This window comes from Lithobates pipiens, unplaced genomic scaffold, assembly GCF_037356315.1.
Source record: "Lithobates pipiens isolate NorthernLeopardFrog02 unplaced genomic scaffold, aLitPip1_a1.2 Scaffold_18, whole genome shotgun sequence".
NCBI lineage: Eukaryota > Metazoa > Chordata > Amphibia > Anura > Ranidae > Lithobates > Lithobates pipiens.
The window spans coordinates 509,731,184-509,752,815 of record NW_027507758.1 but is presented as its reverse complement, the minus strand read 5'-3'; the positions used below and the strand labels follow the sequence as shown (position 1 = coordinate 509,752,815).

Here is a 21,632-nt window from a genome sequence, read left to right as displayed (position 1 = left end):
AAATCCAGCTTTAGAGCAAAATTTACAGAAAATGTACAGATTAAGCTGTGGCAAAACAAAAATGTTGCTGACAGTGGTGTGTGGCTGGCTACAGGGACGTGTAATCAAGTAACAGTCTCAAGCTCCACTCACATATACCCCCCAGAGATCCAGAATCAGTGCCTTTTTCAGACAGAGATGATGATGTCACAGGAAACAAAATCAGGATTTACTGGAACAGTAAGGAATTCATTACAAAAAATCTACAGGGATTTTAAATTGAGGGGAGGCAAACTGTATCCATATTCCACAATTCATGCTGCAATAGAGTTACCTTTATAACAAATGAATGTATAAAACATTAACAATCAGTTAGACACCAAATATGCTTAAACTATATTGTCCAGCAGGCTAATAAAACACATTAGACCTCATAAATGAGTCAGCCATAGGATCCATAAAAAATGTGGTCTTTAATAAAACACAGTTTTATTTTGCACAACTATATGTTGGTTGTCTAATTATAAAACCTTCACAGATGAAAAGGCATTTAAAATACTTGAAGTTTAGGGTGTGTCTGCTGAGTATAATAAAATACTCGAGCACGCCAACTTTACTCGTTTGATTGGGTGTAATTAGATCTTCGACACCCTCTCCATGGCCATAACAACTGGAGCTCTCATTCGCCATCAAAATTGTGAAGGAATGGTAAGAGTCAATAGACTCTGAATGGAACCAAAAAAACTGAAGAATTTTACATATGTACTTTTCACTTGTGATCCTAATTATTTTCCTGTTGCTTATTGCCTGTTTTTTGACTTTTTTTTTTTTGGTACATTTTTCCTTATACCAGATTTTCTTTCCTTTCATTAGAACAATAATTAAAAATTGTTAAGCTGAATCTCTGAATGCTCATATTAGATGTCAAAGAACTTTGCTACAGTATTGTAAACTCTATTACATTCCTTTCTGGATGTGGCAGTGAGTGAGACAGATATTATCTTCAAAGGTCAGATTTGCAACAGCAGATGCTGTGGGTGGTGTGTGTTTCTGTTAAAACACATGGTGGTGGTTACAGTGTGTGTCTGTAAAGGGTTAGCTGTGTAATTAACTGTGTGTATGGTAGCCAGCCTGACAGCATGCCGACCAGCTCCTGATCAGCATTCTCAGCCAATGGCTGAGAATGCTGACCGGAGTGTTCTGGTGGGGGGGGTCGTCCTCCTGTCAGAACACGAAAGAACAGCAGGGGAGATTTCTGTACTAACATCAGCTGTACTAACATCAGCTCAGACCAGAGCCGTCCGTTTTTTTTGGTTCAACCCACTGCTGTGTATTAGGCTTTAGGCTTCAATTCTATCCAGAAATAACTGTACTTTTGCAACATTAATATATTTTAGGATTCTAGCAGTAGCCTAGAAGTAGCAACATTTTTTTTTAAGGTTCTTGAATAGGACTGTTCTGATGGTGCCTTTATGCACTGACAATGGTTTGCATTTAAAAAAAAGGTAATTATTGTTATAGTTTGAATGTGGTGGCACACAGAGAAACACACAAACACTCACATATACAGTACGTAAGTTCCTAAACATGCCTTTTTATACACTTTTCAATAAGGACAAAGTTAGATGACTGTTTTTTAGGCACTGCAATTTTGATAATTGAATAATGCATTGTCTATTCTCCATGCTGAGCTGAGAAACCAGAGATTAGCTCAGCATGGGCTTCAGCATGAATTTCTCTCTTAAAAACATCAACACATTGGAGAATATTTCATGCCAACAAATGTTGAATGTGACTTTTCTGGAGTCGATCATCCCACCATGCTTGTGCATTGGGGAAAGTGATTCAATCTGAAACTTTCTTCACAGTGAAACATATTCTGTCCCCACTGGAAGATTTCCCCTCTATTCTAATGGTCATTGGGACAAATAAAGACAATGGGGTTGATTTACTAAAACTGGAGCATGCAAAATCTGGTGCAGCTCTGCATAGTAACCTAACCAATCAGCTTCCAGGTTTTATTGTCAAAGCTTAATTGAACAAGCTGAAGTAATGCTGGCCATACATTATACAATTTTCTTCTATAGATTTCCTTTAGATTTACCAAAACCATATAATATGAGGTCAAATCTAAACACTTTCAATTTGTGTGCAATCAGACGGGCCCTTGTACCACACAGTTAAAGGTAAATCTAAAGGAAATTGAATAAGAAAATTGTATGGTGTATGGCCAGCTTTAGAAGCTGATTAGCTGGCATGCACAGCTGCACCAGATTTTGCACTCTACAGTTTTAGTAAATCAACCCCATTGCATGTCCTAGCAGTAGCACAGACAGCAATGAAAATATGATAAGTTCTAACCCCTAACCACTTTTTCCAAAAACTAAAAAAAGAAGACTTTTTGCTTTACAATTATTTTTAAAAAGATTGCAGAGTGTAAAAGTAGTCTTAACAAACAGCTAACACTTTTTGAGTGTTGATAAAGAGGAATATAAATGTATTTTTGCTCTACATGTCCCTTTTTGTATTGGTGGGTCTCCATTAGTCATTGCATCACTGCTAATTATAACATATGCTCTTAGCACTATGCCTCTCACAGGACTAAATACGTTTCTGACATTTGATTGAATTTCACTGTAAAAGTCTATTTAATAAATTAATGATTCATATACCGTAGTTATTTTATTGAATTCAAAGTGTTACTAAACCCAGGACCCTGCATTCACTATATCTGATCTGCCACAATACACAGAACATGGAAACATATAGTGCATATATACTGCGAAATATCCTTTCTCATCAGCAGTATATAGCAGTCTTATGACTTCTGTCAGTGTCTGGTTAAAGACTGTAGGAGAATTTTTCATTCTACTCTTACTGTCCTATGAGGTTGCAGAACCCCTGATCCTCTGTCTGGACAGTGATGATTGGACCTGTGCTGATCACATGCACCCTCTCAAGAAACAAAAATACTCTCTAGTAATACACACTAAACTGAGCTTGTGCAGAGTGCTCCCAAGGCTCTGTACTATCAGCAGATGGATTGGGGACTGTGGAAGAAAGGGAAGATCAGAGAAGAGAGGATCAAACAGCCTTTTTACACAATGCAGGGGATTAACCCCTTTGGTTCCACTGTGAGTATAACAAACATGCTTTACTGCATATACAGACTGATTTCACTGTTGTGGGTTTAGTAACACTTTAAGTGTAAATGAAATTTCATATTTTAATATTTGCAGGTGAGTCTTTCACTCTTTCTCCCCCTCTGTCTCTCTCTCTTTCGCTCTCTCTCATACCGTTTCTGGCTCTACATATGTTCAACAATTATCGTTATACTTGTGTATGAGAAGTATTAAGTAATCAGTAGTGAAAAAAAATTCTCTAAAGATTAATTGTTGGAAGTTTTAATGTATTCCTTTTAGTGATCTCCCTGTTTTTTGTTTGCTTTCTTTCCCTGCCAAGTTCTCGCCATGCATGAAAATGTTCTAAAGTGCCCTACACCAGGTTGCACCGGGAGAGGCCATGTAAACAGTAACAGGAACTCTCACAGAAGGTAGGCACAGCATCTCTGGAACTGCTACAGACGGCCACTTCTACTACTGCAGCACTTTCTGCCTGTCCCCCCAGAATTACGCAGATGACAGCTGCTGCTTACTAGGCTTTCTTCAACTACTGAAAACTTTCACTTTGTCATATAACATGATCAAAAAATGTGTGATCTAGGGATTTTTCTGGCACAAAACGAAACTTTTTCCTGACTATTGCCCTTCACACAGGCTGTAATATAGGTATAATTTTCCTATTGAGAAAATATATTTGGAATACTGCAAAGTCAAACATTTTTTAAGACATAATATGTTTTGCAGAATCCTTGTCTCTATTTTGTAGCATTTGAAAATCTAAAATCATGATTTCTTGTGTTATAATTTTTACAACATTACCTATATATAAAGTATATATATATATATATATATATATATATATATATATATATATATATATATATATATAAATCAATGGGTGGGTTACCTTCCTTTCTTTTGCTTCTGTTTGTCAAAGCACAGTCAAGGTGGACTCCCAATCCTCCACCGATATTTAAATAATAGAAAAAGACAGGACTCGTGCTTCAATGCAATTCTCCTTTACTTCAGTTTCATTCAAAAGCAATTACAACAAATGCAAGCCACTGCACAGTTATGGGCATCACTGCCCTTCCTCAGGCTTATCACAGCCAGATAAGCCTGACAAAGGGCGGTAGTGCCCGTAACTGTGCAGTGGCTTGCATTTGTTGTACATGCTTTTGAATGAAACTGAAGTAAAGAATTGCATTGAAGCACGAGTCCTGTCTTTTTCTACTATATATATATATATATATATATATATATAGTATATACATATATATATATATATATATATATATATATATATATATATATATATATATATATATATATATATATACATATATATATATATATATACATACATATACATATATATATATATATACATATACATACATATATATATATATATATATATATATATATATATATATATATATATATATATATACACATATTTATTTATTTTTCCTCTTAGGGCCTTTTCTACATTATTAATCCACTTATCTCTTCTTTGGTCTTTTTTCTCCAATGAATGCATTTGGATGTTTATGGCTCTGGTACACAGTAATTGTTATTTGTCCTCATGTCCCATTCTCTACCTATTGACTTCTCTCCAAAAAAAATATGAATTGAATATTAATTAAAACTTTACTTTTCTACCTATGTAGCCTTTTGATCTCTTCTCCTGTTAGGGCTCAGGTGTCCATGCATATGTAACAATACTTTTAAAAATAGCTTTAATTATTTGAATTTTAGACTTCTGTGACCAAATCAATGATCTAAATAGTAGCACCTCTCTTCAGCAGATTAAATATCAGAATTAACAAGGGTTAGGACAAAGGTACTGTCATAGATTGCCTGTCATTGCAAATAGAAGGCATGGGGGTTTATTTCCTGATTTTAATAATACTTAAAGTGAAACAATAAAAATTAAATATTCCTTTAACCGCTTGCCGACCGCCTCACACCGATATACGTCGGCAGAAGGGCTCGTACAGGCAGAATCACGTACCTGTACGTTGCCCTTAAAAGGGGCGGCCAGCGGGCCCACGTGTGACTGCAGCAAGCGACGTGAATGAGGTTGCAGGTCCCGCGGACTCGATTGCTGCAGGGATACCCGTGATTGCCTCAAGGGGAGGAAGAACGGGGAGATGCTAATGTAAACAAGCATCTCCCTGTTCTGCCTAGTGGCATTGTCACTGATCTCTGCTCCCTGTGATCGGAGCAGAGATCAGTGACATGTCACACACAGCCATGCCCCCCCACAGTTTGAAACATGCCCCTAGGACAAACATAACCCCTACACTGCCACCTAGTGGTTAACCCCTCCACTGCCAGTGTCATTTAGACAGGAATCAGTGCATTTGTATAGCACTGATTGCTGTATAAATGACAATGGTCCCAAAAATGTGTCAAAAATGTCAGATGTGTCTGCCATAATGTCGCAGTCATGATAAAAATCGCAGATCGCCGCCATTTAAAATATATATATATATATTAATAAAAATGGCATAAAACTATCCCCTATTTTTACCATTTTGACACTTTTTTGGTGAATGTGTAGGGGTACAATGTATCTGATACCCATTCACATGGAAGGGCCGGGATCTGGGGGTCCCCTTGTTAAAGGGGGCTTCCAGATTCCGATAAGCCCCCTGCTGCAGACCCCCACAGCCACCAGGCAGTTGTGGGGAAAAGGCCCTTGTCACCATCAACATGGGGGACGAAGTGTTTTGGGGGAATCCCAAAACACCCTCCCCATGTTGGGGGTATGTGACCTGGTACAGTTCAGGAGGGGAGGAACTCTCTCGTCCCCCCCTCTTTTCCTGCGGCCGGCCAGGTTGCGTGCCCGGATAAGGGTCTGGTATGGTTTTTGGGGGGAAATAAATCCATTCATATACAGCTGCTGTGTAAGCAGCCTTGCATAGTGTGGGCCATGGACTCAGCTCCCTGAGCTATGATTGGCCAAAGGCACCCTACCATATACCCTCTGGCTATACTGTGAACAGTAGAGAAAGTTGCCAGGGCTTCCTGCGTACACTGAAGGCAGGAAGTGACAAAAGAAGGCAACAGCATTTTGTATGTAATTCAGTGGGAGGAGGAACATTTTTTTCTTTCTCTGGTAGCTTTCAGTAGTATGATTCTATAGATTAGTGCATATAAACATGATTTTAATACAAATGTAAAATGTGTTCTCATGAAAAATAAGACTATTTGGCATTTAATTTAAATAAGCTACCCAGGGAGTCTTTTTTTACTATAAGAAGCAATATCCAAGAAATATGGTGAGTAACGCTCTATTAGACTTCTATATAACTGTGTGCCTTGGGATAAGTGGATATTTATATGCATGTACAAGGAGCAAATAATTCCTATATTGATGTACAATAATGTATGGTCTGAGATGATGCAGCACTGACAAAGTGGCATCCAGGTGGGTGAGTTTGATTACTGAACTTTTCTGTTTGCCTTTGTGAAAATTCATGTAATCTTTTTTTATTGCAGTCTTTCAGGATGTCCTATAGCTGCAGCCGAGAAACTAGCAAAAGCTCAAGAGAAACATCAAGGTTGTGATGCATCAAAATCCAACCAAGCATCAGATCGTGTTTTAAGGTGGGGGAAAAATATGTATGTATATTCTTTTTTCACATTCCTACTGTCTATTATTTTACATCTGCAATAGATTGCTTGTTTAGTAGGTTACAATCACAATCCTGCTAAATTTTAAGAGATTCAAGGTATTTTTTTCCAGCCAATTATTTTTTTTTGTTATGAAGGGATGTGTAATAAACAACTCTACCCTCTGTCAAGTTTTTAGGGGTCTGCTGCAAAGTTTTTCCCTTACTTCCTTTCGGGTAACCCCTAGAGAAGGGGTCTCCAAACTTAATAAACAAAGGTCCAGTTTATTGTCCTTCAGACCCGGGGAGGCCAGACTGTGGCCAATTTCCCTGGCATCAGTGGAAGTAAACATCACCACATTTGGTATCAGGGAGAGGAACAATTCCCCATCGGTGGTATCATTAGGAGGAATAGTGCCCCATTATTGGTGTCAGTGGGAGAAATGGTGTCCCATTGTTAGTATCAGTTGCCAGAGTAGTGCCTTGTATCAGTGGGAGGAATAGAACCCCAAGGGCCGGATAAAGGCAAGCAAAGGGCCCTCAGGTCACAGTTTGGAGACAACTGCCTTAGAGCATTGGTGTGAGCCTAACACCCAGTCCCTCTGGAGTGGACTCTACAAAACAAGAGCCTGGAGCGCAATAGATCCATTTGCCTGTTTAATCTTTGGATTATCAGCGAACATCACTAATCTTTCCAGTAGGCCTACTTAAGTGCTTTATCAGACATGGTACTTCCACTGCAAGCCTAGTTTTAACTATTAGCTGATGCATGGCAATATAGTGTGATTAAAGATATTAGCTAGAAAATGGATAAGTTCCACAAAGTCCATACACACACACTACTGTGCAAAAGTTTTAAGCAGGTGTGCAAAAATGCTTTAAATTAAGAATGCTTTCAGAAATAGAAGTGTTAATAGTTTATTTTTATCAATTAGCAAAATGGAAAGTAAATGAACAGAAGAGAAATCCAAATCAAATCAATATGTGGTGTGACCACCCTTTGCCTTCAAAACAGCAGGTATACTTGCACACAGTTTTTGAATGAACTTGGCAGGTAGGTTGTTCCAAACATCTTGGAGAACTAACCACAGATCTGCTGTGGATGTATGCTGCCTCAAATCCTTCTGTCTCTTCATGTAATCCTATACAGACTCAATGATGTTGAGATCAGGGCTCTGTGGTGGCCAAACCATCATTTCCAGGACTCCTTATTCTTCTTTACACTGAAGATACTGTAGTTCCTCATGACATTGGCTGTATGTTTTGAGGTCGTTGTCCTGCTATCACATGCCTCCCTGATGGTATGGCATGATGGATGAGTATCTGCCGGACCCTGGACTGGCTCTGTGATGTCAGCCAACAGCTGAACTAACTGCACTCCTATGATCCATAGGAGAAGTCTGTCCCTAAAAGCTTTGGCTTTATGTCTCCTTTAATTGCTATATATTTAATTGCTTTTTCCTGATAGCATGATGACTGAACGCTAGGACAATTAAAATATCGACTGACCGTCTTAATTAACAAAATAATCATTTGCTCTTTAAATATAAAATGTATAATTATGTTTTTCTTTTAGGCCCATGTGTTTTGTAAAACAATTAGAAATTCCTCAGTATGGTTACAGGAACAATGTATCAACAACCACACCTCGCTCCAACTTGGCCAAGGAACTAGAGAAATATTCAAAGACTACGTTTGAGTACAACAGTTACGACAACCATGCATACGGGAAGAGGGCTATTGCACCGAAGGTACAGTCCAGGGATATCTCTCCAAAGGGATATGATGGTAAGTCTCCTGCTTACTTTATAATATTAGTATTGCCTCTGGTTTCGTAAATGAAAAGTCTGTATATTTTGTGAGGTGGGAAGATGGGAAAGTTCCCCCAATGGTGTTTTTAGGCTTTTTCGCGTATATTTTGTGAGGTTGCCTTTCTATGCACATATCTACGTAACTAAATAAAGGAGAAGTAGTGGACAAGAAAAGAAGCAATCAGTCACTACTATTGCTGATTTATCTTAGTGAAAAAAGAGTGATTAGATAAGGTTTGCTGTCTGAGATAAGCTGGTCGGTGGTGCCTGATGGTGCCCAAAGATATTAGCCAGTCATCGAATCTGGCTGATAACTGCCAGATCAATGGGGCTGTCATCTCCCGTCTAAGAGTTCTTTTATTTGCATGACCAGAGCCTGTAAGAATAAATCTTTGGTTTACATCTTTCCCATCCATCTAGGTACACCACTTTTATTTTAAATATCTATATCTAGACTGGTAGATCCTCATACAGAACAGAATATAGTGACATGTCCTGCATAAACACCAACATTCTGGGGCTGCCGTTATGGTGACCAAACAGTGAAGCAACTAACACATCTGGTGGGGAGGCACTAAGCTGAAATTTAATAAGGGCAGATATCCATTATTATTATTATACAGGATTTATATAGCGCCAACAGTTCGCGTATCACTTTACATCATGAAGGCAAACAGTACACTTACAATACAATTCAATGCAGGAGGAATCAGAGGGCCCTGCTTGTTAGAGCTTACAATCTAACGAATAGTGTCTCTGAGCCCTTGTACACACGGTCGGAGACTCCGACGGAATGTGTCCTATCGGACCGTTTTGTCGGATAATCCGACTGTGTGTGGTCTCCATTTGACTGTATCCGACGGACCAAGTTTTCCAACTTGTCCATAAAATTTTCCGACAAAATGCTCCGATCGGACATACTCCGATCATGTGTAGCCTACTCCGACAGACAAAGTGCCACGCATGCTCAGATCAAATTCCTAGACCAAAGCTATTGGCTACTAGCCTGAACGTAGTCCCGTCATAACGAAATAACGTCATCACGTTATGTACAATCGGATTTTCCGACAACTTTTTCCAACCGTGTGTATGCAACAGTTTCGGACAAAATCCGTCCGACAAAATCCAACGGATTTGGTTGTCAGAATGTCCGACCGTGTGTACAAGGGCTTAGAGTTTTCAAAAGTGATTCCAGAAAAAAAAAAAAAACTTGCTGCCTGTTTAGGACCACTCTATGTACTAACTAGAGATAAGCGAGTGATTTTTTTGATCAACTTGATTTTGCAGCCTAAATAAGAAATGTTCCCCTTTACAGCAGGGAGGGTGCAGAGCTTCTACTTGTAAAACCGATGTTGTGTGTCCCTTCCCAATGCAATGACAAGTGCGGAGTTCAGAATTACACTATAAAGCCAAAGGGTTGTGGACACTTGACCATCACACCTTTTATAAGCTTGCTTGCTGTGTTGTATTGTCAAAGAGAAAGGTAGGATCCTACTATGATTTAGACACATCAGTCGTTATTAATTTTTTTGTACTTGCAACATGTCTAAAGGGATAACTGTAGCGAAATGTGCATGCAGTCCAGAAATGTACTACTGCGTTTTTATGTTTCGCCTTGACATATGCTTTAATGATTGTTTGTATAAATCTTTACGCAAAGGTTTTGTGCAGGATTTAAAGCGCAGTTGTTTTAACCATCTGTGTTTTTACCATCTCTCAGCACTTTGGTACTGGCAATCTCTAAAATACAATATGTGAAAAGTTATTTTTGTCTGTATGAAAGCAATGTAAAGAATCCCTGTTGTCTTGAAGTTATTGATTAATGCCCACTTCTCTCTGCAGCTAAACGTTACTGTAAGAACTCGAGCCCGACAAGCAGCACAACAAGCAGTTATGCCCCCAGCAGCAGCAGTAGCAATATGAGCTGTGGTGGAGGCAGTAGCGCCAGCAGTACGTGTAGCAAAAGCAGCTTTGACTATTCCCATGACATGGAGGCTGCACACATGGCTGCAACCGCAATCCTGAATCTATCGACCCGCTGCAGGGAGATGCCACAGAACCTCTCTACCAAACCTCAAGATCTCTGCAACAGGGTAATTGCATAAGACTTAAATTGCAGAATATTAATATCTTTTGAAACCAATATCATTTTCATATTTTTTTAATTTAAAATGCACCTATTGTTAAAAAATAACCTACCACACTTCCGCTTTTAGAAAATGAATGCAAATAGTTACTGTATTGCCATGAAAGTAGGCAACCAGTCAACCCAGATCCATCCAGAATCTTGGGAGTGTTCAAGGTAATGAGGTACTTGTATGATCGGACGTATGCAAAATATGTTTAGGATATATATATATATATATAAATATATATATATATATATATATATATATATATATATATACACAGTATCTCACAAAAGTGAGTACACCCCTCACATTTTTGTAAATATTTTATTTTATCTTTTCACGTGACAACACTGAAGAAATGACACTTTGCTACAATGTAAAGTAGTGAGTGTATAATTGTATAACTGTGTAAATTTGCTGTCCCCTCAAAATAAATCAACACACAGCCAAAAATGAATGTCTAAACCGCTGGCAACAAAAGTGAGTACACCCCTAAGGGAAAATGTCCAAATTGGGCCCAAAGTGTCAATATTTTGTGTGACCACCATTATTTTCCAGCGCTGCCTTAACCATCTTGGGCATGGAGTTCACCAGAGCTTCACAGGATAGCACTTCCACTCCTTTGTGATGACATCACAGAGCTGGTGGATGTTAGAGACCTTGCGCTCCTCCACCTTCCGTTTGAGGATGCCCCAAAGATGCTTTAATAGGGTTTAGGTCTGGAGACATGCTTGGCCAGTCCATCATCTTTACCCTCAGCTTCTTTAGCAAAGCAGTGGTCTTCCTGGAGGTGTGTTTGGGGTCATTCTCATGTTAGAATACTGCCCTGTGGCCTAGTATCCGAAGGGAGGGGATCATGCTCTGCTTCAGTATGTCACAGTACATGTTGGCATTCATGGTTCCCTCAATGAACTGTAGTTCCTCAGTTCATTGCACTCATGCAGCCCCAGACCATGACACTCCCAACACCATGCTTGACTGCAGGCAAGACACACTTGTCTTTGTACTCCTGGTTACCGCCATACACGCTTGACCCCTCCTGAACCAAATAAGTTTATCTCGGTCTCATCAGACCACAGGACATGGTTCCAATAATCCATGTCCTTAGTCTGCTTGTCTTCAGCAAGCTGTTTGCGGGCTTTCTTGTGCATCATCTTTATAAGAGGCTTCTTTCTGGGACGACGGCCATGCAGACCAATTTGATGCAGTGTGTGGCGTATGGTCTGAGCACTGACAGACTGACCCCTACCCCTTCAACCTCTGCAGCAATGCTGACAGCACTCATACATCTATTTCCCAAAGACAACCTCTGGATATGAAGCTGAGCACATGCACTCAACCTCTTTGGTCAACCATGGTTAAGTCTGTTCTGAGTGAAACCTGTCCTGTTAAACCACTATATGGTCTTGGCCACTATGCTGCAGCTCAGTTTCAACTTCTTGGAAAACTTCTTATAGCCTAGGCCATCTTTATGTAGAGCAAAAAATATATATTTTTTCAGATCCTCAGAGAGTTCTTTGCCATGTGGTGCCATGTTGAACTTCCAGTGACCAGTATGAGAGAGTGAGAGCGATAACACCAAATTTAACACACCTGTTTCCCATTCACACCTGAGACCTTGTAACACTAACAAGTTATATGACATTGGGGAGGTAAAATGGCAATGTAGATATTTTCACTTAGGGGTGTACTCACTTTTGTTGCCAGTGGTTTAAACATTAATGGCTGTGTGTTTGAGGGGACAGAAGATTTACACTGTTATACAAGCTGTGCACTCACTAAAAGATAGAATAAAATATTTACAAAAATGTGAGTGGTGTATTCACTTTTGTGAGATACTGTTTATATATATATATATAAATATATAAATATATATATATATATAACACACACTATATTTCCAAAGGTATTGGCACTCCTGCTTTTACACACACATGAACTTTAATGGCATCCCAGTTTTAGTCAGTAGGGTTCAATATTGAGTCGGCCCACTCTTTGCAGCTATAACAGCTTCAAATCTTCTGGGAAGGCTGTCCACAAGGTTTAGGAGTGTGTTTATGGGAATGTTTGACCATTCTTCTAGAAGTGAATTTGTGTGGTCAGGCACTTATGTGGTCGAGAAGGCATGGCTCACAGTCTCCTCTCTAATTCATCCCAAAGGTGTTCTATCGGGTTTAGGTCAGGATTCTGTGCAGGCCAGTCAAGTTCCTCCACCCCACACGCCCTCATCCATGTCTTTATGGACCATGCTTTGTGCACTGGTCCAAATCATTTGGTGGAGGGGTGATTATGGTATGGGGTTGTTTTTCAGGTGTTGGGCTTGTCCCCTTATTTCCAGTGAAGGGAACACTTAAGGCATCAGCCTAACAAGACATTTTTTGGATAATTTCATGCTTCCCACATTGTGGGAACAGTTTGGGGATGGCTCCTTCCTGTTCCAACATTACTGCACAAAGCAAGGTCCATAAAGACAAGGATGAGTGGGTTTGGAGTGGAGGACCTTGACTGGCCTGCACAGAGTCCAGACCTCAACCTGATAGAACACATTTGGGATGAATTAGAGTGGAGACTGCAACCAGGCCTTCTCATCCACATCAGTGCCTGATCTCACAAAGGAACTTTTGGAAGAATGGTCAAACATTCCCATAGATACACTTCTAAACCTTGTGGACAGCCTTTCCAGAAGAGTTGAAGCTGTTATAGCTGCAAAGGGTTAGGCCAAAATCACCAGGGTATGTAAACTTTTGATCATGGCCATGTGGGTAGTTTCTGTTGTCATTATGATTTAAAAAGAGTAAACAGAGTTGATTGATAATAAATGGCTTCAGCCAAACACTAACCATGAGCGAAAGAAACGTTTTTGTGTTATCATTCATATTCTCTGAAAAATGGCCAAGAAATCAAATTGTGCCAGGGTATGTAATCTTATGAGCTTAACTGTGGATATATATATATATATATATGTATGTGTATATATATATATATATATATATATATATGTATGTGTATATATATATATATATATATATATATATAAAACTTAACCTGCTTTTACACACAAAAAGAAATTCCATAGAACTGACAGAATAGAATTAGCAGACACTTCCTCCACTAATTCTAATAGAAAAGCTGTAGCTTTACAACACCCAAGTGTTATGTTAATAGATCAGATGGGTAATTGTTAATTGTGTGCTGTCATAGGATACAAGGGTTGCAAATACAAAGTTTAGCCCCTAATTGTTATAATCAGTAATTTCAGGAAGGGTCTTTTGGCCTCATTCACAGTAGCATTTTGGTCCATGCGTGGCAAATCCCAGGATTTCAGGTGCCGGAAGGCACCGGCACAGCGTTCAGCATCACGGCCATCAGCTTGTGAAAAGTCAATGACAGTATATTATGAGCAACACTTGGGCAGTCACACTTTTTAAACTATTAGGGCCGGTTCCCACTGCTGCGATGTGGGAACGCTGCAAATCTACTGCCGGTTCCGGCATCGCATGTCTCTTGGCGGCAGTTCACACTGCTCTATGCGAACTGCTGGGAGTGTCAGTTAAAAGTTAATAACGCCCCCAAATCAGTTCACAAATCGCAGTGCGATCTGCAAACTCGGACAGGAATCGGATCGCATGGTGTGAACACCCACGCGATATGACTCTGCTGCGGACCAAAAAAAGGGTCCTGTACGAGTTTGGTCCGAATGCAATGCAAATTCAGCCATACTATCTGTATGGTGGAAATCGCATCGCACAGAGATCGCATGTGATTTGCTCTGCATTACGGTGCGAATCACATCTGATCTCGGACATCGCAGCAGTGGGAACCCTGCCTTAAGCTGAAATTTAATTCCTCTTGTAGCCTGTTAATCAGTCTTTTCTAGGGTTCATTTAACTTCACTTACTTAGATATCCATCTCTACTTCACTGAATATCAATTTTATTATATTACTGTTCATTTTGATTTTAAGTTAAGCCTCCTTCCTAATGCAAGCAATTTGAATTACTATTAAATGACAGTCATCCATGAACATATCTGTGTGTTTTGCTGTGAAATAATGCATTATTTGGTACATGGAAATTAAATGATATCACATTTTTGGGTTAAACAATTATAAACCCCCAAACAAAAATGCATTGCATTATATTGCAGCTTACCAATTCTTAGATGTGGTGGCTGCATTTGTTTTTCTTTTTTTCTTTTCACCTGGAGATACGGGCATTAAAATACTTCATGTCTTAGGGTAGCTACAGTACATTCTGGATGGAGGAGTAACAGAGACATGCTTGGGCAACAGCATTGTGAATCCGGGAAAGAGGATACTGTTAAGCCTCGTACAAGGGGAAATGTGTGAAGTCAGGCTGTTGGCAGGAAATCCGACTGTGTGTACGCTCCATCAGACAGTTGTTGTTGGATGTTCTAAAGACAAATGTTGGATGGCAGGTTTCAAAAATTTTTGCAGACATATGTCAGTCGGATTTTTCCGAGCGTGTGTACACAAGTCCATTGGACAAAAGTCCAAAGTACAAACACGCATGCTCGGAAGCAAGGACGAGCCAGAAGCGGTCAGTCTTGTAAACTAGCGTTCGTAATGGACAATTAACATTCGTGATTTGGGATAATAATGAAGCTGCTTTGCTGGTGATACTGATGGAGTTATTGCAAACAAATGTTCAAAGGCTTTGTTTTCTAGTTCTTTTAAGAGGTTCTTTTCCTTGGACAGTGTGCCCAATTTCAATAGTTATTTCATGTCTTATAATATGCAACAAACTTTTGCATAGCCTAATTGTCCTTATCTTGACATTCCACCAGGGATAACAAATATTGTCATGTATCTGTCGATTGCAGCCATGCCACAGGTAGATTGCAACCCCATCGTGCTACCAGCTCCTTATTCTGCCCTCTATCACAGACTACTGTTTTCTACATCACGTTGCAGAACACTGCACTCTGTATATTTTACTTTTTGTCACATAGTCTGGACTGCTGTACTACTGTATAGACTTTGGGTTACTTACTCCTGAACACTGAACTTTTTTCTACTTCTAACCTCTAACCTGTGTGTTACATACCACTGACCTGTACACTTTGCATTACTGAGCTCTGCATTATTTACTTCTGACATCTGAACTCTGTCTTACTTAAGTCTAGTTCACACAGTCTTCAGCTTGTATGAAAGCAAGTATACGTATAACATCAAGTACATGTATAACACCAAGTTTTCGGCAAGCTTCAGATGTCCTTTTTGAAGTCTTTAAAACTCCCTTTAGCTCCAGTTTAGGAATTTAAAACAGTCTTAAGTGGGACACTTTAATCAAAATTGTCCAGCACTTCAAATATACATGAAAGAAGTCATTCCAATCCCCAGCAGGTAAGTATCCATAAACGTTATTGCCCAGAACACCAGTTGAAAATAATAGAAATAAAAGGTTAAAAAAGAAAGCGAATGCGCTAACCACATCTAAGAATTGGTAAGCTAATGGTGCACAAAATCCTCCTAATTTTTTTTATTACATTTAAAATTCTCACTCTGGCAGGAATTACACTCTTTCCAGCATCCAAGATGGCAGAATGACACTTCCTCTTTCTGCATCAGCATCTGACATAATTTCCTAATACACAGTTCTTATTCCCATCGCACACGTTCCTGGAATGAGCTCTAAAAGTACTGGGAGCTGTAGCGACCGCCAGCTGGATACTGGAAAATGCACGATAATGTAAATATTTGCCAGCATACCAAGGATCTTCAATTTTGTCCAAATGTTTTTTAATTAAAGAAAGATCACGTCACAAAACAGTGTAGTGCTCCGATCGGGCAGATGCACCTGATCAATACACATAGTTCATGTGCAATTGTTTAGAGGACCAAAGGGACCCCCAGCACTGCCATATTGCAATGCTTCCCCAGCCATAGCTAACAAACTCAGCCTGTATATATGTGACATTTGTATATATGTTTTTGGCGGGACTGATGACATCATATGCTGTTATGGGATGAGGGGGCCATTTGTTCTCTGGTTCTGATTGGTGGATTTTCACTTAAATACTTCTGCACAACTGCATGCACTTATCGCATGCCTGACGAAGGGGTCCTGTGTGACTCCAAAATGTTCAAAAAGCACTACACTGTTTTGTGATGTGTTATTTCTTTAATTACAAAGCCATTTGTATAAAATTAAAGATCATTGGTGTGCTGGCAAATATCTACATTGAAGTCATTACTGACGCATTTCCTCAAAATTGACGTTCATGTGTATTTGAAGCTTTGGACAATTTAGATTAAAGTGGACTGTGACCCACCAGGGGGCATTCGTATTTTGTTGTTGCTGCTTTAATACTTACACTGGGGACGTCTGTGCGCTGGTGAACATTTGAACTTGTTAGTAGGTTACTGACTTTCATTTTAAACAAGCATTTGCAGGCTTCAGGAGGATTTCAGTAAACGTCAAGTTGTGCTAAAACTTGCTGACTCCTGCCAGTATCTTGTTTAGGACTCATTCATACATGAGGTTGAGAAGCAGTAAAACCCCAATCGTTGAGCAGTGCTTTTTGCTGTCGCACAATTGCTACTCCATTTAACTGCAGAAGCAGTGACCATGGTGTAAACATGCCACAGTCATGATGCTTTGCTCTGTGGCTGTAAAAAAGCATTATACATTTGCATTGGCAGAGCACACACCAAGTGCCGACCCATTCAAGTGAAGAATGGGGATCTAGTATGACAATCAGGGGGTGCGGTTGTGATACAATGCCTTCTCACTGCCTATCAAATGTTCTCTGAACTGCATTCTGAATGCGGAGTGAGCACTACTAGTGTGAACAAGCCCTTAAATATACAATCACCACTCCCATGGTGCTTTAAAAGCATCACAAAGATTGCTGCAAATGCTTTGTAAAAGCTTGCTGTCTACACTGCTCTTATACAAGCTGAAATATGTGTGAACTAGGACTAACTCTTGACTTCTGCACATTGTGGTACATATCCCTTTCCCCTGCACTATGCATTATTTAACCCTAACACCTTTACTCTGCATTATATACTACTGACCTCTGCATTACTTACTTCTGTCCCCTGCACTCTATGTTACTACTGACCTCTGAACTCTGGGTAACTTACTCCTAACTCTGAATGACTTACTACTTCTGAACTCTAGTTTACTTTCCTTTGAACCCTGTACCCTGCATTACTTATGTCTAACCAGTGGCGGTTCATGCAGGGAGGAGGGGCCCCCTATCCATGTGTCCGTCCCCCTACATGCAGGGCACCGGATGCATGGATTCCAGTGTTTTTTTTGTTTGTTTTTTAACCATGTGATTAGAGCCTGAGGCTCTAATAGGCTTCTAAAAATGGTGGGCTCAGGTTGCAGAGCACTGCGCCCTGAGCCCACCCAGTTGTGTGACAATAGAGAATGGATATTCGCTATTGTCTTCCTGATTCTCCTCTCAGCCAATCAGGAAACAGGTCCTGAGACCTGTCACCCGATTGGTCGAAAGGAGAAGAGGATCCAGTTGGCCTAAGAGGAGGAGGGAGGAGATGTGATGCTGAGGAGGAGACGCAGAGGAAACCGCTGCCTGATGCCTGGAGGAAGCACTGCCCGTGACCTAGATGGGGGTAAGTGCGGAGCTGGTGACCGACTGACCAAACTCGGGATGTGGTTGAGCGGCACGAGTGACCCAAACAACCCGGGGAGGGTGGCTGTGGGTGCATTGTTTGTCACCCCCCCAAAAAAAATATACCACCAGCTGCCACTGGTCTAACCCCTAAACTCTTTTTAATGTGGCCTTACTGCACCCTGGTGAACTTTGATCTCTTCAGCGTTGTTAAGGTAGGTCCCCACCTACCCAGGATTGCTTCTCCTTGACCTCAACCAAAAAAAAAAACATACACACTTGGCAAAATCTAGGTTAATGATCCCACAACAGTTATGTAATTACCAATTTTATTTTATTTGTTATGAAATCTCCTGTGCTGACCCTAGAGGACATTCTGGCTTCAATTGGCAACAGCTTGTGACTGTTGTGAGCGCTGACATTTGGTGACATCATAGTATTTGGTATGGAAAGAAATAGGATACATTCTCTACATGTGGATTCTAATGTATTTGCAAGACTTCAGCAGAGATAATTGGGTCAGGAAATACCTCCAAAATAAGGGGTGTTTTTATCAAAATCTTCCAAAGATATTGGTGTGAACCCAATGTGAAAGACAGTTGTCATGAGAACATGGAAAATCTCCTCTTTGTTCCTGTTCTGATGGAGGCTCAAACATTTAGATTTTTGCCTTACCTTCATCATCCCCAATTACATTAGTGATCAGGGCAATTAGAGAGAATGAATCTCCCTAATGGGGGCACAGACAGCAATAAAAACCTGACAATGATCTATAACAGTTTAACGTTCTCATCCCCCACCCCTTTTGAAAAGCTTTGCATTACAGGAGAATCCTGCAGAGTATTAATCTCCAGTATATATCAACTCGTGATGACCCCACAGTTCAACACACCCTTGAAACATTACTACTTAAGTAAATGAGAACAGATATTAAACAAACAATTTTCTCCAGAGTAATGGAGTATAATGAGGAAAACAGCCCACAATGCTGGGTATCACTGGTATCACACTCCTGCCTTATAGTCCCAACATACCTGATCACTGCTGGAGGTGCCACAAACAATCAGGAACACTTTACAGCATATTTTGGATTTGCCCAAAGGTAAACATTTTGGCAAACAGTGGAAGTTCTAGTCTACACTGTCCTTCAAATCAAAATGACACAAATTTTTCAAAAAACGGTACTTGCTGGGACTTCCTCCACAGCCAGTGTCTAGGGATGCCTTTTTCAATTCAGATGTTTAGTTGAATCACATTGGAGGTGAGCACTCGGACAAGCCAAGCCTGATTTATACTCCTGCATTAGGGAGGTTAAACTTACAGAAGCTCTTACTGTGAGATTAAAGCAACATTAAAGCTTTATTTTTAAAATGAAAATAACAAACATGCTATACTTACCTGCTCTGTCCAATGGTTTTGCACAGAGCACCAAATTCTCTTTTTCTGGGGTTCCAGACTCTCCCCCCCGCCCAGGGGCACCTATGTGTGATCGCTCCTGAGCCACCCTGTCTGCGTCTATTGACCCCCATTCACTCGGTATAGCATTTGGTTTACAGCAGCAAGAGCCAACGGCTCCTACTGCTATCAATCTGCCTAGGAAGGAGGGAGACAGCAGCGAGAACTGTTACTTTCATGCACATGGCTGGATTGAATAGGGCTCAGGTAAGTATAAGGGGGGATTGGGGAGGGGATTTTGCAGCACAGAAGGTTTTTCCCCATAATGCATAGAATGCATTAAGGTGAAAAACCTTAAGGCTTTAGAACCAATTTAAGTAACACTGTCAACATCTTTAAATGGGTATGGAATCCCTGGGACCGCCTTCATGCTTCTCTTTAGCATATATCCTAATGCAGACCATAGATCCTTTCCATTTTCTTTCCTGCAACCGTGGGTTGCAGGAAAGAAAATCACTTGATTTCCCCCCCTCAACATAGTCAGTGCTGGTGGGGGAATACCTCCTACGGAGCTACAGTGTTCTCCCAGCAGGGAGGGCACAGGGAACCATTCCTGCTGGGAAAACAGAGTGATTACTGCTAGAGGCTATGGCCACTGGAAATATTAATGCTAAAAACCCGACATTCTGGTTGTACCCAAGTCGATTGATAAAACGACTTGGGTACAACCTGTCTGTCCATGGATGGATTGAACCTCAGCCGGTCCCTGCAGAATTGGCTAAAACTGATTGATCTATGGCCAGCTTAAGATTTTACTTTGGAAGTTGATATAGGCTGTCAGTCTATAACCAACCTCCAACCCTATTCTAATGTTCCTATTTATATATATATAGTAAGGACAATGTTTGTTCTTCTCATTGTTTGTGTTTCCTGGTGTGTATTGCAGATACTTATCTCCAGGGTTTGCTGCCAGGAAGATAATGCTACATTTCATTTCATAATTGTTATATACTTTGATGGAATGATTTCTTCAAATAAGAAGCCTTGATTTTGTATACTTTACAATATGTGTCTGTATCATCTGCCACATGCTTACACACTCGAGACAAGTCCTTCTCAAGGTCAAATTAGAAAATTTTTGTTCTATTTGTATATGTTACTGAGCCATATTTTGACTTTTGTAAACTTCCAAATAATAATACATCTAAAACCCAGCAGTGGTTCTAACCCCTCTCCACTCTATCCAAATCTAAAAAAATGTGTTGCCTTTAGTTGTACCTTAAGAAAAACTCTAAATTGTAATCAGTATGCAGACTGCAATGGAGTAAATTCTCCAGATATATTTGTGCAGAACTTCTTTAAATTTTTTATGGCATCCACAGTTCTCTGCCTTCCTAAAGTGCTGACAGATTTAGTGTATGTGCCATGTTGTTCATGCATAATGATAACAGACAGACATTTAAAAATTTGGCATTACCAGTATCCATTTTACATTTAACACATCTGCTAAGGGTAAATGGAGTTTTAGATTTTAGAATTTGTAATCAATTATTGAATATAAATAAGATACAAAACACTTCTGCACTCACCTTTCAAATAACGTGACTGCAGCATATAAAGTTTCCAACTTTATAACATAAAAAATACCATCATATGTGCAATGCACAAAATAATGAAAAAATATATATAAAATGAGTTTTACAATGCATGACGATACAAATCACCTGTGAACAGTGAATGAACTTTATAAACGATATAAGGGATAATAAACCTGTTTGTATCTCAAACAAATGTCCTCCGTTGTGCTCTTAATTATACAGTTTATGAAAATGAACCACCAACATGTGAGTATATATAACAGTCACTATATCCTAGTAGCTCGCAAATCCTTAAAGTCATGCTGTGGATTTAAAACATCTTGGAATTCAAATAGGATCACTTACCTCCAAAACGTGCTGGGAAAGG

General features: G+C 39.8%; 1 protein-coding gene across 23 annotated transcripts in view; it reads left to right on the top strand.

Annotated features, from left to right (window-relative positions):
- MYT1L (myelin transcription factor 1 like) overlaps window positions 1-21,632 on the top strand; it is a 629,697-nt gene that overhangs the window by 536,356 nt on the left and 71,709 nt on the right. For 20 of the 23 annotated variants that reach the window (XM_077488717.1, XM_077488713.1, XM_077488709.1 and 17 more), the window contains 4 exons: window positions 3,442-3,532; window positions 6,612-6,734; window positions 8,301-8,512; window positions 10,378-10,628. In XM_077488717.1, coding sequence (XP_077344843.1) covers window positions 3,442-3,532; window positions 6,612-6,734; window positions 8,301-8,512; window positions 10,378-10,628 — 677 coding nt within the window. The remainder of the gene's footprint in view (window positions 1-3,441; window positions 3,533-6,611; window positions 6,735-8,300; window positions 8,513-10,377; window positions 10,629-21,632) is intronic. The other 3 variants (XM_077488714.1, XM_077488720.1, XM_077488716.1) reach the window with 1 other exon arrangement.